Consider the following 17,318-nt stretch of genomic DNA (forward strand, 5'->3'; position numbering starts at 1 on the left):
ACACACACACACACACACACACACACACACACACACACACACACACAGCCCCAGTTCCTTTAGGCCCAGCATGACCCACAGACAGACAGACAGACAGACAGACAGACAGACAGACAGACAGACAGACAGACAGACAGACAGACAGACAGACAGACAGACAGACAGACAGACAGACAGACAGACAGACAGACAGACAGACAGACAGACAGACAGACAGACAGACAGACAGACAGACAGACAGACAGACAGACAGACAGACAGACAGACAGACAGACAGACAGACAGACAGACAGACAGACAGACAGACAGACAGACAGACAGACAGGGCAGAGAAGCAGGGGTGCAAAAAGTACTCACTTTTTTTTTTTACTCTAAAGTCTAAAAGTACTCTGTTACAAGTAGTCCAGAAATGAAAATGCACCGAGTAAAAAAAGAACAGAAAAAAGGCATCAAAATGAACTTAAAGTAGGCCTATACCGAGATTTTAAGTATACTCATTATGCAGAATGTCACATTTCATGTTTTCATGTTTTTTGACAATAGCAGATCTACAAGCTCACATTGTGTGAAAACACCATACAAATTGTACTTGAGTGAATGTACCATAAGTCACTTTCCACCAGTGCAGCTCTGCATTATGTAAGCACACCGACAGGCGGGAGAGGTCACGTGACCACTTGGAAGAAGAGCCATTATGCAAGCTGCTCCGCTTATGCAACCACACACACACACACACACACACACACACACACACACACACACACACACACACACCACACAGACTGACGGCATATATGATGATTTGGGGTGTTACAGTACAGTGACAGTACAGTACAGTACAGTACAGTACAGTACAGTACAGTAGATTTACCACTACTATTCATTTCTTGAATGTTTCGGACACGGGGCGGGGACCCCCCGGGGACCCCCACACGGAGTTACACCACTCACTTCACGCAGGTGTGATTTTTTAACTTTCTTTAAATGTAGCTGTAAGTTGTAACTATATGACTATGACTATGATGATTTCCTTTCTTTCCATAGAAGTGTACATTTGTACATCTTTAAATGTTCTGATGATTTGAAAATGAGGACCCTGTCTTTTTCTGGTTTCATCCTCGTAGCCATAACCATTCTGCCATCTGTTAAACACTTTCCCTCCCGTCACGAGTTACACGAGTTATGTTCCATTGCGTTTTTAATTATAATCTTTAAGACTTACGGGACGCGTTCGTATGACGTCACCGGAACATTTTCTGTCGCAATGGCATTGCAAAGGCTTCTGGGAAATTGAGGCCAATGCATTCCAATGGCAATGGTGGCGCGCAACGGGAGCATTCCTCCTCCGCTCTTTGTTGTCGATCGGCACTTTGGATTATTTTCAACACGGCGACAAAGTATCACACTATTGAGGCAGATTTACATGAAATGGAACGACCGTTTTAACGCCTCCCAAAAAAGTAGTAGAAGAAGAAGAAGAAGAAGAAGAAGAAGAAGAAACAGCTAATGTTAGCGCACACAATGTCTATCTTTCTTAAGAAATGTTAATATTCTAATTGTGCCAAAAGTCTGACCTGAACCTCGGACACAACGACAGCCGGGCTTGAGACAACATGCATACCTGTATGGTGGTGTTCCCGCCCTCCAGCAGGGCGATAGCCAATAGAATGCTCTCCTGGAAGACACGGTCGCTGCTGGTGTTCATGATGAGGTCGATGACCAGGTCCGACGCGCCCTCCTTGTCCAGATGACACTGTACCTCCCCCAGACTCATCTCCCCTCTGCCCGGACCACCCAACCCTGTAGAGTAGACAGAACATATGACACCTCCCCCAGACTCATCTCCCCTCTGCCCGGACCACCCAACCCTGTGGAGTAGACAGAACATAGGAAGTATAGGAACTCATCTCTCCTCTGCTGAGGGACCTGTTGAGAACTCTACCCGTGTTTTAAATAGACACTCGTGCTTTCTAAGGTGTGATTTGGGGGTCCTACTATGAAGTGAAATGATGACAGGCATTGCTGCTGTCAGCCTCCAGGAAGAAACACAAAGGGAAGACGTCATTGCACATACGTGTAACAACCACACCAAGTACTGTCACCTCATAAACAACTGGAAAACTGGAAAAATACAAAAATCATGGCACTCCATCTTCTACAAATAAATAACTATCATGATAATGTCTACTTGTGTACTGTACTGTACAGTGCAGTGCAGTGCAGTGCAGTGCAGTCACACAGCCACCACACACGCACAAAAACAAACACTATTGGCTATTATGAAAAAAGTATGGTTGATTAAATTGCAAACACCACATTGTTTGTCTACAGCGATAGGATCTGAATGTTATTCTGCATGGTGTTTAAGATAAAGATAAAGCAACTATTTGTAAAGCTGCTGTGTAAAAGGCCTCTCTGTGTCAGTCAGACCAGCCTGTGTTTTACCAAGACCAGACGACCACTACTGCTTTCAATGAGTCATCGCATGACTCATGATTGTTCCTTCTTATAACCCAAAGGTCAAATACTGACTCCTTTTTACACAACACTAGACCAGTGCTTCTCAAAGTGGGTCCGCAGCTAATTGTGCACAGTGTCGCAATCGTTTAAACCACTGTATCCGTGTATACGTTTGGCTATTAAAAAACAGCACGCACGCACGCACATGCACGCACGCACACACACACACACGCACGCACGCAAGAAAGGGGTTATTGTATGTGGGCTCAGTGATCATTTTATGATTTTCTGTACCCGCAAAATACAAAAACTGAAGTTTGACTGTCACAAAACAGTCATATCTAGGGACCTCAAAACCTACTCTAGTGAGGCCTTTAACCTTGAACTGGAGAGTCTGGATTGGTCCGATGTGCTCAGGAGCTCACTAGTCGAAGAAGCATGGCTTGGCTTTAAAACCAAATTTACATCAGTACTAAACATCATGGCTCCTTTGAGAACCGTCAGGGTCAAAACCCGCTCGGAGCCATGGATGAATTCGGACATACTGACTGCAATGAAAGCCAGAGACAACAAATGCTCTGAACTTCTGAAATGCAAGTCCATGCTAGCCAAGCGCTTCGACAGTAATCTCCAAACCAAACTGTGCAACCTAAAAACCCAGTGTAACAAGCTAAGAAACGGTGTAATTGCCATGACCAAATCTGCCAAATGTAACTTTATCAATGATAAAGCTGAGGAAATCAAAAACAATCCTCGGGAACTCTGGAAGTTACTAAACAACCAACTAGGCTGTGGTCAGAAACTAAAAACCAGGTTTACTAACATAAACATCAAATCGAATAACACCCTCATCACTGACAAGCTTGATGTAGCCAACCACCTGAACATCTTCTTTACAAACATTGCAACAAAGCTGGTTAGCAAACTGCCCTCCCACTCTGGGCGTTTTGGTGTAGAGCACATCAAAGCCTTCTACAAAAACCTTGGTGTTTGTAAAGATGATTTCAAAATGGCAATGGTAACAACCGAGGAGGTACTTAAAAAACTGAGTGCCCTCCAACCCCACAAGGCCACTGGCCATGACAATATCCCCTCCAAATGTCTCAGACACTCAGCCTTTTCCATAGCTCCAGTCATCACCCACATAGTTAACCTCTCCATCAAACAGGGACAGGTCCCCCAAGATTTTAAACTGGCCAAAGTAACCCCCTTGTACAAAAAAGGGAGTAAATTAGAACCCGGCAACTACCGCCCTATTTCTATTCTTAGCTCCATCTCGAAAGTGATGGAAAAATAGTCTATGAACAGGTTGAAAAGTATCTTGCCACTAATAAATTGCTGTACGAGTTCCAATCTGGTTTCAGAACATCCCACTCCACTGACACATGCCTCCTCTATTTGAGCGACCACATCAAACACGAGGTGGACACTGGAAAATACTGCGGCATGGTCATGCTGGACCTCCAAAAGGCTTTTGACACTGTGAACCACTCCATACTGGTTAACAAGCTTAAAGCTATTGGTTTTGATAGCACATCAGTGAGCTGGATGCAATCCTACCTGGAGGGGAGAGAACAGATGGTGGAGGTGAACGGAACACTGTCCCCTCCCCTCCCAGTGAGCTGTGGCGTCCCACAAGGAAGCATACTAGGGCCTTTACTGTTCCTAATATATGTTAACGACATGACTTCAGCTTGTGACTGCAACTTGTTCCTGTTCGCAGATGACTCAGCACTGCTGGTCTCGGACAGGAACAAACTGCAGGTTGAAAAGACCCTCAGCTCTGAACTCGGTAGAATCTGCACCTGGCTCGCTGATAACAAACTATCCTTACACCTGGGAAAAACTGAATCCATCCTCTTCGGATCAAATAGTAATCTCAGCAAGGCAGATGGCTTCTTGGTTAGAGTGGGTGACAATATTATCACACGAAAAGATCAAATTACCTACCTAGGTTCCATCCTGGAGGCCAATCTTTCCGGTGATAAGATGGCCACCAACGTAATCAAAAAAGTCAATCAAAGAACAAGATTCCTTTACAGGATCTCCTCACTGGTCAGCAAAAACACCTTGAAGACCTTAACAGGAGCCCTCGTACAAGGTTTCTTTGACTATGCATCCACCTCTTGGTACCACAGCACCTCAAAGGCCCTTAAAACAAGGCTCCAGACCTCCCAAAACAAACTGGCCAGGCTCCTACTTGGCCTCACCCCCCGAACCCACCTCACCCCTGCCCACTTTGACAGGCTGGGATGGCTTAGGGTCGACGACAGAGTACAGCATCTTGCAATGGGTCTGGTCCACAAGATTCGATACACCACCAAGATACCCATGTACCTGTCTAAATACTTCCTTAATGTAAACGAAGTCCACACCCACAACACCAGAGAGAGTGCAACAAACCATGTACAACCCAGATTCGGCACAAACAAGGGACTAAATTATTTTCGCTCCTATGCCACCAAAATGTGGAACGCCCTACCAACAGTCATTGAGACATGTGAATCCCTTGACTCCTTCAAAACCGCTCTCAAAGGGCACCTACGGATGGCTGCAATTCGAAACTGGCCTCTGTAAAATCTGAATTCCCCCCCCCACCCCATTTCCCCTCACTGTATATGTATCTTTTCCCTTTTTGCTTCCTATATGATGAATTCCTGTTCTGTTCTTTAGCTACATAGAAGTGTCTATTTGTATGTCTCTAAATGTTTTGATGAATTGAACAATGTGGACCCTGTTGTAAACAAGTGTAATGCTTAATTGGGTCGTCCACTCACAGTTAACAGTCTTTGTATTGAGTTTGTGCTTAAAATGTACTGTAAATCAATCAATCAAAACGCACGCACGCACGCACGCACGCACGCACGCACGCACGCACGCACGCACGCACGCACGCACGCACGCACGCACGCACGCACGCACGCACGCACGCACGCACGCACGCACACGCACGCACACACACACACACACACACACACACACACACACACACACACACACACACACACACACACACACCACATCTTCATCTTTCAATGGCTTTGTGTCATGCCAAAGTAGAGTGAAAAATCACACCCGTGTGAACTGGGAAGTGAGTGGTGCAACTCCATTTGGGGGTCCCTGGAAGGTCCAACACCCCCAACACTACGAGCCCGTAGTAGGAGGATGTTGATGAATATCAACATCCTACTACTGTCCAATAATTAGACAGGGAGGGGGGTGAAAGGCAGTTTCTGCTGTCAAGATATGTGTTTTAAATAGACACTAGTGCTTTTTAGGGTATGATTTGGGGCCCTAAATATGACTATACTTAGATAGGGAGGGGGGTGATTATGACAGGCATCCCAGGCAAAAAACACTGTGTTTGAAATAGATACTCATGCTTTCTAAGGTGTGATTTGGGGCTCTAGGGATGAATACAAAATTAATATCAACATCCTACTACTGTCCAATAATTAGATGGTGAAAATATGACCCTGCTGTCAAAATATGACCCCCCAGTAAAAAATAAAACACTTTGTGTTTGAAATACACTTGCTTTCTAAGGTGTGATTTGGGGCCCTAGAGATTAATACAAAATTGATGAATACAAAATTCAAAATCTTAAAACCAAATTGTTGAATTGTGGGTTTGAGTTCACATGCCCTTTTGACGTAAATAAACCAAGCCATCTTTATTTAAGTCATGTGATCTACCTGCACAGCCTTTGTGATCTACTGGTAGATCACGATCTACCTTTTGGGCACCCCTGAGGTAGGGTGTCATGTGATGTGACTAGTGGTCACCTGATCAGGTAGGGCAGGGGTTCCCAACGTTTTTGGCTGCAGGGGACCCCCGGAAATGCTTTGGCCATATTTTTCATAAGTGAACGCGCGCAATGATAGTCAATGTACTGTTTCCAACGCCAGAAGAGCGCATCATGCGCTGCAGGTGAGCAACTCAATGCAAGTGGATGAGAGGAGCGATCCGGTGACGTCTCTATTAACCCATTTTGGGCAGGCACCCATTTTGGTGTTAGCATCATGTCGTGCTTTAGCTATTGAAAATAGCAGATCTACAAGCTCATAGCGCGCCACCGAGTGGCGCGCTACGAGCTTGTAGGTCTGCTATTTTTGAGAAAATCGAAGAACGACTGACATTTTTTTAATCTGATCTCAGGTCAGAATGGGTTAATCAGACCAGTGTGTGTCCAGTGGAAACCTCGTATGAATCTGATCTCAGGTCAGAAATTCAGAATGGGTTAATATACTCTAAGGTTGCGACCCACGGGTTGAGAACCCCTGAGGTATAGGGTACTGTCATGTGACTATAGTGGTCACCTGATCAGGTTGGTGTGCTGCCTCAACTAGCTACGCAGGCTGCACATTTTTGTTGGTTGAGAAATTAGGTTTTTCTGTATTTAATTCATTCACATGACTGAAACCGATTGTGACGACAACAATAAGTAAGGGATAATATCTGGCTAGGTGGTCATTAATTTGTCGGGAGACAATTCACAGACGGTGAAATAATTATCCCTGAAGGTGAATGATATCCCGACAATGACCACCTAGCCAGATATTACCCCTATTATTATATGGCATAAATTAATACATTGATTCAAAACACAACAAAAAAAGTAGCTGCAGGGCTGGACCACTGTCGGAAAACAAGGAAGTGAGTTGATCAAATAGAATACATTTCCGGGTACTGCTAGTCCATTTCTAGCTCAAATGTTTTGAGAGCAACGTTTAGCTGTAAATGACATTGTGTGTCACAGTGTGTGTGTGTTTACATGGCTGTCACAGTGTGTGTGTGTGTGTGTGTGTGTGTGTGTGTGTGTGTGTGTGTGTGTGTGTGTGTGTGTGTGTTACATGGCTGTCACAGTGTGTGTGTGTGTGTGTGTGTGTGTGTGTGTGTGTTTACATGGCTGTTACAGTGTGTGTGTGTTTACATGGCTGTCACAGTGTGTGTGTGTGTGTGTGTTTACATGGCTGTCACAGTGTGTGTGTTTACATGGCTCAGCTGTAAATGTAAATGACATTGTGTGTCACAGTGTGTGTGTGTGTGTTTACATGGCTGTCACAGTGTGTGTGTTTACATGGCTCAGCTGTAAATGTAAATGACATTGTGTGTCACAGTGTGTGTGTGTGTGTGTTTACATGGCTGTCACAGTGTGTGTGTGTTTACATGGCTGTCACAGTGTGTGTGTTTACATGGCTGTAAATGACATTGTGTGTCACAGTGTGTGTGTGTTTACATGGCTGTAAATGACATTGTGTGTCACAGTGTGTGTGTGTGTTTACATGGCTGTAAATGACATTGTGTGTCACAGTGTGTGTGTGTGTTTACATGGCTGTAAATGACATTGTGTGTCACAGTGTGTGTGTGTTTACATGGCTGTAAATGACATTGTGTGTCACAGTGTGTGTGTGTGTGTGTGTTTACATGGCTGTAAATGACATTGTGTGTCACAGTGTGTGTGTGTTTACATGGCTGTCACAGTGTGTGTGTGTTTACATGGCTGTCACAGTGTGTGTGTTTACATGGCTGTCACAGTGTGTGTGTGTTTACATGGCTGTCACAGTGTGTGTGTGTGTGTGTTTATATGGCTGTCACAGTGTGTGTGTGTTTACATGGCTGTCACAGTGTGTGTGTGTTTACATGGCTGTCACAGTGTGTGTGTGTTTACATGGCTGTCATGTTGGAAACAGCAGTAAATCAAGCGGGGCGCAGACGCGCAGCTGGTGCTCAGTGGGTTTGATTATAGGGCGGAGCGGTCTGTTCAAGAAATCAACAAATAACACACCGCTGAATTCAGCGATTGACCAATCAGAATCAAGCATTCAACCAAGCCATGTAATAACTGTATTGAATTCATTCACATGACTGAGAGCCATTGTGACGACAACAATAACTGTGATCATCTCAAAACAACTCAGATCAGACAATGATGTCATGAGCATGATTGGCTCTTGCCCCACTGACCCCACTGACAAGTGTTCTCTCACCTGATTGGCTCTTGGCGGCCCCTCCCGGGCCCAGGGGTCCGGTGGTGAAGGAGGCGGTCAGGCTGTCTCTGCGACCGGCCGCTCCACTGCGGTGGAAGTTACCATAGTACCGATTCACCAGGATCTGCCTCAGTGCCTCCCCCTGTGTGTGTGTGGGGGGGGGGGGGGGGGGGGGGGAGAGAGAGAGATAGAGAGAGAGAGAGAGAGAGAGAGAGAGAGAGAGAGAGAGAGATGCCTAAACAACATGTAGAAATGAGGGGCGCTGGCCCATTTAGTTTTTTATTGCTCATTATACAACTCTATCAGGCAGAGACTCTGTAATAAGGTAACCTGACTCTGCCAGATGGGGGCGGTATTGGGTAACCATGTTCCCCAACACAGCATCCATCTGGGATCTCTCAGGGAGTTGAGCTAACACCGAACCGCTCCGTGGTTCGAACCAATCAGCGTGAGCTAAGGGCGGGATATGTGCGAAACCGGATGTCTGGGGAACATGGTTACTCAATATGATTGCTTGTGTTTGCACGCCCACACGGTGATAGACAGACGGTCCCATTCAATCATCTACCAAGTATCTTGAAAAAAAGGAACAGCCCCGTCATCGAATTGGCTCCCGAGATCCCAGATCCCAATAAGCTGTGAAACAAAGTGTAGCAAGCTTCTTGGATCTGGCAGCGTCAGGTTAGTAATAAGGTAGATCAATTATGAATTTGTGTGGTTGGATGACTTAAGTCTGAGAAACTGAATAGTCTCTTTCAAAATTACATTTTTTCATTTGCCTCATTCATTCATTCATTCATTGTAGAAGACCAATTCCATTCACATGAACACTTAATTTGGTTAGTCTTTAGAAGGAATATAATAATACATTTTGGATTCATGTTAAAGATTCCATACCGTTCGTGAGGCTAGTGCCAGTGAAATGCACGAAATAAGCATAGAAGAAGAGCCACATCCGCCCAACCCGGAAGTAATAGCCCTCCATATCTGTAGTCTAGCCTCACTCTAGGATGTGTACCAACGAGTGGTGGATTCATTTTCTTAGCGCGAGCACAGATTAATGTTTTATAAGGTCCCAAACATGCTACTTTGTCCCACTTTGAGCAGAAAATAACACTAATCACCGTGTGCGCATGCATGTGTACCGCGGACTATCATGTAGGCTGTTTCTACCATGAGAGGCCTGTGGAGGCTAGCAACGGAAGCTAACGGAAGCAAAATTTAAAAAGTACCAATAGCCATGCTTTTGCAAGTGCTAATGGGGATCCATAATAAAGTAAAGTAAAGTAATAATATTTTTTTAATATGTTGTAATCAAATATTGTGTATCTCATGGATGGCCCAGATGGTAATAATTGCTTTCCTCAAGATATCTCGTGGATGGCTTGGATTGGGTTTTAACATGAAATTCATCATGTCATCATACGCACGCTAAGAACCTAACAGTGCAATATGAAACTATGCATATATATAGTGCTATGTCTACATCAAAATGCTATCTGAGTTAGATAAGTTGAGCCTTTGCATACGCCTGTAAGGTCGTCGGGCTGATCTGAGCGCGCGGGAGGGTTTGTAGGGTTCGATCAGACTTGCAAGATTGCTTTGAATGCCAGCATCAGAGTTCTGTACTGAGCCAATGGAGGGAGCGGAGATGACAATACATCAAATGCATAGAAACAGTCATCTAGGATCATTATAAGTAATACAGACTATAGGATGTCAGGTCAATAATGAGTAATGACCTGGCATCTGTTTACATAACAGCCAACACTGGGAGGCATGGCAGAACCTTCACTTAAGCATAATACGAGAGGGTGTGCTTTACCGTCATTATCACAGAAGTGCTATTAATGACTGTAAAGCACGACCCTCGAGTTACCCTTAAAAGAAAAACATGTCAACTCAATTCCATTGTACCTGTATCATTGTACCTGCATGTATCCACTAGACACTAAATGTAGCCACTTAGCCACTAGACCACAATGGACAGTCCCCCCCCCCTCCCCACGCCATGACTCATCTCCCACTGTCAATGTTGCTGTCGTCATATTAACCAAGGCCCATTATTACCTGAAAGACCCCCCATGGATGAAAGGATGTGCGCGTGCGTGCGTGTGTGTGTGTGTGTGTGTGTGTGTGTGTGTGTGTGTGTGTGCGTGCGTGCGTGCGTGTGTGCGTGCGCGTTACTGACATACAGTACGTCACATTTGGGGTCAGGTGTGTGTACTTTATTTAAGCAGTCCTGATTGGTCGTTTGATTGTCAAATCAGAGACAGAATTGGTGTCCTCATTTTGTTTCTAATACTTTCAAAGGTTGAAGTTGGAGTTAGTTTAGTATACCTCAGTTTACAGATATAGAGAGAGAGCTCTCAATCTTCTCTGTGTTTCATTTTGACCGATAATATACGAATATGTTCATGTTTGTGCATTTTTTCCAACAAAGAACATCCATCGATCAATCAATCAATCAACGTTCAGCTCTGGTTGTCAGGATTGGCTTATCTTCCTGTCGCGGGGAGTATTTTGCATAAAGTGAAAAAAATTAAATAAATATAAGCGTTCCTGCTAATTTATGCATTCAGCGTGGGAAGCCATTCAACACCTCTTTTTACCGTCAGAGATATTTTACCAATGGATTAATCTCTCTCGTTGTGGAGATTAAAGGTCTATTCATACTCCAGTTTTAGGTCATAATATGTTGACCACCGAAACAGTGATTAGTAAAAACAGAGACGTGTTTGGGTGAGTCTCTCATGTTGTAGTTTTAGTAAAAACAGAGAGATGTGTCTGGGTGAGCGGTGAGTCCCTCATCACCGCGGCTCAGTGATGTCATGTTGTCGTTTTAGTAAAAACTGAGAGATGTGTCTGGGTGAGCGGTGAGTCCCTCATCACCGCGGCTCAGTGATGTCATGTTGTAGTTTTAGTAAAAACTGAGAGATGTGTCTGGGTGAGCGGTGAGTCCCTCTTCACCGCGGCTCAGTGACGTCATGTTTTAGTTTTAATGAAAACAGAGAGATGTGTCTGGGTGAGCGGTGAGCCTCTCATCACCGCGGCTCAGTGACGTCATGTTGTAGTTTTAGTAAAAACAGAGAGATGTGTCTGGGTGAGCGGTGAGCCTCTCATCACCGCGGCTCAGTGACGTCATGTTGTAGTTTTAGTAAAAACAGAGAGATGTGTCTGGGTGAGCGGTGAGCCTCTCATCACCGTGGCTCAGTGACGTCATGTTGTTGTTTGTTTGTTTTTCAAAAATTTTATCCCACGATTTTGTAACCCAGTTTTCTTTTTCACCCAGTGCCAATTACACTTCCTCTGCCAACCTGGGGGGGCAGCGGACTGACCTCATCTATGCATGAGGAGTCCAAGCTGCTTCTTTTCACCTGACAGAGGGGAATTTCCCCGGCCGGACGTAGCGCGTGGAAGGGACACGTTATTACGACGACTTCCTTTCCCTGGCCAGGGGGAGGTAGTTTTAGAGACCAGGATTACGGCATGTTTTTGTGTGGGTATCTACCCTAGGGGACACGGGGAGAACATGCAAACTCCACACAGAAAGGCCCTATCGCCAACCCCCGCCTTGGGTATGGGCACTGATGACGCGGAGGAGGGAACACGCCGCCAGTGCCCACAGCGTCCCCAGCAGGAATCGAACCCAGGACCTTCTAGCTGTGAGGCGACAGCACTACCAACTGTGCCACCGTGCTACCTCATGTTGTAGTTTTAGTAAAAACAGAGAGATGTGTCTGGGTGAGCGGTGAGTCCCTCATCACCGCGGCTCAGTGACGTCATGTTGTAGTTTTAGTAAAAACAGAGAGATGTGTCTGGGTGAGCGGTGAGTCACCGCGGCTCAGTGACGACGGCTCATGAATGACGGCTCATGAATCGGCCTTAAAGGAGCAGATCACCCAAAATAAAAAATTACCTGTTTTCTATCAATCTCACACCCCATGAAGCCTTGAATTCAGGTAGATTTTGTAGTTGGATTCCTTTTTTTTCTTTTTATATAATTTTTATCCCACAATTTCACCAACACATTTTTCACCCCTGTGTCAATTATCTATTGTGATCCTGGGCTCTACATACCCTCCGCCAACCTGGGGAGAGCAACGGACTTGAACTCATGCTTCCTTCATGCATGAGTGTCCAGGTTGCTGGTCTAGACTCTAGATGGAGCGAGACGTATGGCTCAATCTTTAGTAGGCATGCAACGATTCAGACAGACAGACAGACAGACAGACAGACAGACAGCGGTGATGTGAGGTGAGTACGCACCCTTTTCTCGTCGAGCAGTGTCTTTTCAGGCTGGTTCAGATCCAGTTGCTTGGGGTTTGCAGTGAGGTGAGGTCAGTTAGTCAGTTACAGCCACAGGTCCACAGAAACAAACACACAGTCAGCGTTAGTAGTGTTGTCGTGCAGCAGTACGCGCACACTGACACACACACACACACACACACACACACACACACACACACACACACACACACACACACACACACACACACACACACACACACACACACACACACAGAGAGAGAGAGAGAGAGAGAGAGGGAGAATCCACTATCACAGAACATGCAGAGGCATAGGGTCATGCTGGGGTTGTTAAACAAGGTGACACAGAGTCATCAGAATGAGAAAGGTGATGAGAGGGGTGTAGAGAGGACAGACTAGTATGCACCCACTGGTGTAGAGAGGACAGACTATGCACACAAAATGAAGTGGAAACTGAGCTATACTGTCCACTGTACCAAGACATCAGAGACACATGGGGATATAATATAAGCTCACAACGTGTTGATGTAGTTCGCTAGTTGAACTATTCTAAAACTTTTTTGTTTTTTCAAAATGGTAAAAAAAAGGCAAAGTAGTTTAGGGACAAGAGGTTTAGCATGGACGAAAATAGAGCCCTTAATGTCTGCCCAAGACATCAGAGGTCTCAGAGGAGGGCTGTGGACAGTTCAGAAACCTGTCTACTCGCTCTGTGTCTCAGAGGAGGGCTGTGGACAGTTCAGAAACCTGTCTACTCACTCTATGTCTCAGAGGAGGGCTGTGGACAGTACAGAAACCTGCCTACTCACTCTGTGTCTCAGAGGAGGGCTGTGGACAGTACAGAAACCTGTCTACTCACTCTGTGTCTCAGAGGAGGGCTGTGGACAGTACAGAAACCTGTCTACTCGCTCTGTGTCTCAGAGGAGGGCTGTCGACAGTTCAGAAACCTGTCTACTCGCTCTGTGTCTCAGAGGAGGGCTGTGTCCACAGCCCTTCAGAAACCTGTCTACCAGTGACAGGTCTTTTTCTTATTAAAATTGTTATTGACGCAAGAACAATGGCTTCTGTTATAGAAGGGCTCTCTACAGTACATAGAAACTAGAAAATTCGCAATTTAAAAAAATTGCAGAGTGTGGTTGCCGCAGTGGCTTACATATGCCCCTCCCACTAGTATTGCCAGCCAATTACAATTTCAAGTCACGCCTTAGATCATGCTTAAGTAATTCGGAGGGGATTTCACCCCCGAAATTCATGTTTTTGCGACAAACGGTTACATTTCTCGCATTTGCGGCGCCCCCTATGGATGAAAATTGAATTGCTTTTAGAACTTGGTTGATTGAACCACCCCGGACATGTGATTGAAATTTGGGATGGATTGGACATTCCGTTCGTGATTTATGGCATTTTTTGTGATATCGGCCCCTCCTACTAACTTCGGAAGACGATTACGGCCGAACGATACGCACTTTCAAAATTCTGCGGTTCAGTTTTAATTGGATGGGTCCAGAGATCACATGTGCCAATTTCTGTGAGATTTGGACAAAATCTGTAGGAGGAAAAGCAAAAAGTGTGTTTTGGACAAAATTCAAAATGGCGGAAAATCTATCATGGCGGAAATGGGCGTGGCCTATATGGGGAGATGCGTCATGACCCAAGGAATCCAGGGAAAACATTTTTTTGATTTTACGACCTACGGTTCAAGAGTTATAAGCCAAAAGGTAAAGTGGGCTGTTATAGCGCCACCATGAGGCCGACCGATAAAATTTTAGTGTTAAATAATTTTAGGGATAATGTTGAATTATCCCTAAAAGTTTTGTAACTATAGTGATTACAGTCTCCGAGGAACAAATACTTGAATGTGAATTTTTGCCTTTTCCCATTCATGTCAATGGGGAAATTTAATTCACTAATAAATCCATATCAATTAAACTATACAACATTTCTCTTAACAAAATACAAGCACACGATTCCCGATTTTTCCGGTCAATTTGACATATGGCTCAAGTGCGTACAGCGTACAGTGTGGGAGGTATAAAGCGTCAAAATAAAGACTACTAATAAAGACCACACTAACAAATAACACTAGAAAATTCGCAATTTAAAAAAATTGCAGAGTGTGGTTGCCGCAGTGGCTTACATATGCCCCTCCCACTAGTATTGCCAGCCAATTACAATTTCAAGTCACGCCTTAGATCATGCGTAAGTAATTCGGAGGGGATTTAACCCCCGAAATTCATGTTTTTGCGACAAACGGTTACATTTATCGCATTTGCGGCGCCCCCTATGGATGAAAATGGAATTGCTTTTAGAACTTGGTTGATTGAACCACCCCGGACCTGTGATTGAAATTTGGGATGGATTGGACATTCCGTTCGTGATTTATGGCATTTTTTGTGATATAGGCCCCTCCTACTAACTTCGGAAGACGATTACGGCTGAACGATACGCACTTTCAAAATTCTGCGGCTCAGTTTTAATTGGATGGGTCCAGAGATCACGTGTGCCGATTTCTGTGAGATTTGAACGAAATCTGTAGGAGGAAAAGCAAAAAGTGTGTTTTGGACAAAATTCAAAATGGCGGAAAATCTATCATGGCGGAAATGGGCGTGGCCTATATGGGGAGATGCGTCATGACCCAAGGAATCCAGGGAAAAAATAATTTTGATTTTACGACCTACGGTTCAAGAGTTATAAGCCAAAAGGTAAAGTGGGCTGTTATAGCGCCATCATGAGGCCGACCGATACAATTTTAGGGTTAAATAATTTTAGGCATAATGTTGAATTATCCCTAAAAGTTTTTTAACTATAGTGATTACAGTCTCCGACGAACAAATACTTTTATGTGAATTTTTGCCTTTTCCCATTCATGTCAATGGGGAAATTTAATTCACTAATAAATTCATATCAATTAAACTATACAACATTTCTCTTAACAAAATACAAGCACACGATTCCCGATTTTTCCGGTCAATTTGACATATGGCTCAAGTGCGTACAGCGTACAGTGTGGGAGGTATAAAGCGTCAAAATAAAGACTACTCCAGTGAAAAAATAACTAGAAAGAGGCAATTCTGGGAAATTGCAAAGTGTGGTTGCCTACATCGCACCCGTCGAAAATGGAATCGCTTTTGGCTCTGCGTTGATTAAGCCACCCTCGACATGTGATTCATATTTGGGATGGATCGGACATTCCGTGCGTGAATTGTGGCATGTTTTGTAAAATAGGCCCCTCCCACTAACTTCGGAAGACGATTACGGCCGAACGATACAGATGATCTAAATTCTGACTGTGCTGTTTTAATCGGATAGGTCCGGAGATCATGTGTACCGACTTTTGTGAGATTTGGACAAAATCTGTAGGAGGAGGAGCAAAAAGTGTGTTTTGAACAAAATTCAAAATGGCGGGAAATCTATCTAGACGCAAATGGGCGTGGCCTATATGGGGAGATGCGTCATGACCCAAGGAATCCAGGGAAAAAATATTTTTGATTTTACGACCTACGGTTCAAGAGTTATACCCCAAAAGGTAAAGTTGGCTGTTATAGCGCCACCATGAGGCAGAACGTTATACTTCTAAGGTAATTAATTTTAGTAATTATTATGAATCTCTCCTCCAAGTCTTGTAAGTATAGCCCTTACGGTCTCAGAGGAAAAAATACTTGAAAGTGAGTTTTTGCATTTTCCCATTCATGTCTATGGGGAAATTTAATGCACTAATTAATTCATATCAATTAAACTATCCAACAAATGTCTTATCCCAATACACGCACACGATTCCCGATGTAGCCCGTCGTTTTGACATATGGCTCGAGTGCATGCGACAAAAACTGTGGGAGGTATAATGCGTCAAAATAAAGTTTATCTATAATAAAAACATAAATAATAATAACTAGAAAATTCGCAATTTAAAAAAATTGCAGAGTGTGGTTGCCGCAGTGGGCTTACATATGCCCCTCCCACTAGTATTGCCAGCCAATTACAATTTCAAGTCACGCCTTAGATCATGCGTAAGTAATTCGGAGGGGACTTAACCCCCGAAATTCATGTTTTTGCGACAAACGGTTACATTTCTCGCATTTGCGGCGCCCCCTATGGATGAAAATGGAATTGCTATTAGAACTTGGTTGATTGAACCACCCCGGACATGTGATTGAAATTTGGGATGGATTGGACATTCCGTTCGTGATTTATGGCATTTTTTGTGATATAGGCCCCTCCTACTAACTTCGGAAGACGATTACGGCCGAACGATACGCACTTTCAAAATTCTGCGGCTCAGTTTTAATTGGATGGGTCCAGAGATCACGTGTGCCGATTTCTGTGAGATTTGGACGAAATCTGTAGGAGGAAAAGCAAAAAGTGTGTTTTGGACAAAATTCAAAATGGCGGAAAATCTATCATGGCGGAAATGGGCGTGGCCTATATGGGGAGATGCGTCATGACCCAAGGAATCCAGGGAAAACATTATTTTGATTTTACGACCTACGGTTCAAGAGTTATAAGCCAAAAGGTAAAGTGGGCTGTTATAGCGCCACCATGAGGCCGACCGATAAAATTTTAGGGTTAAATAATTTTAGGGATAATGTTGAATTATCCCTAAAA

General features: G+C 44.3%; 1 protein-coding gene across 1 annotated transcript in view; it reads right to left on the reverse strand.

The window, feature by feature from the left end:
• The window catches only part of LOC310862965 (inositol 1,4,5-trisphosphate-gated calcium channel ITPR1-like), a 146,788-nt gene that overhangs the window by 39,069 nt on the left and 90,401 nt on the right, over nt 1–17,318 (reverse strand). Inside the window, exons 40-41 of the mRNA XM_083771087.1 lie at nt 8,451–8,592; nt 1,622–1,800 (exon numbers count right to left, since the gene is read on the reverse strand). Of these exons, the coding sequence (XP_083627213.1) occupies nt 1,622–1,800; nt 8,451–8,592 (321 nt within the window). The remainder of the gene's footprint in view (nt 1–1,621; nt 1,801–8,450; nt 8,593–17,318) is intronic.

Source organism: Protomyctophum parallelum (genome assembly GCF_964188405.1).
Source record: "Protomyctophum parallelum genome assembly, chromosome: 8".
In the NCBI taxonomy this organism is placed as follows: Eukaryota; Metazoa; Chordata; class Actinopteri; order Myctophiformes; family Myctophidae; genus Protomyctophum; species Protomyctophum parallelum.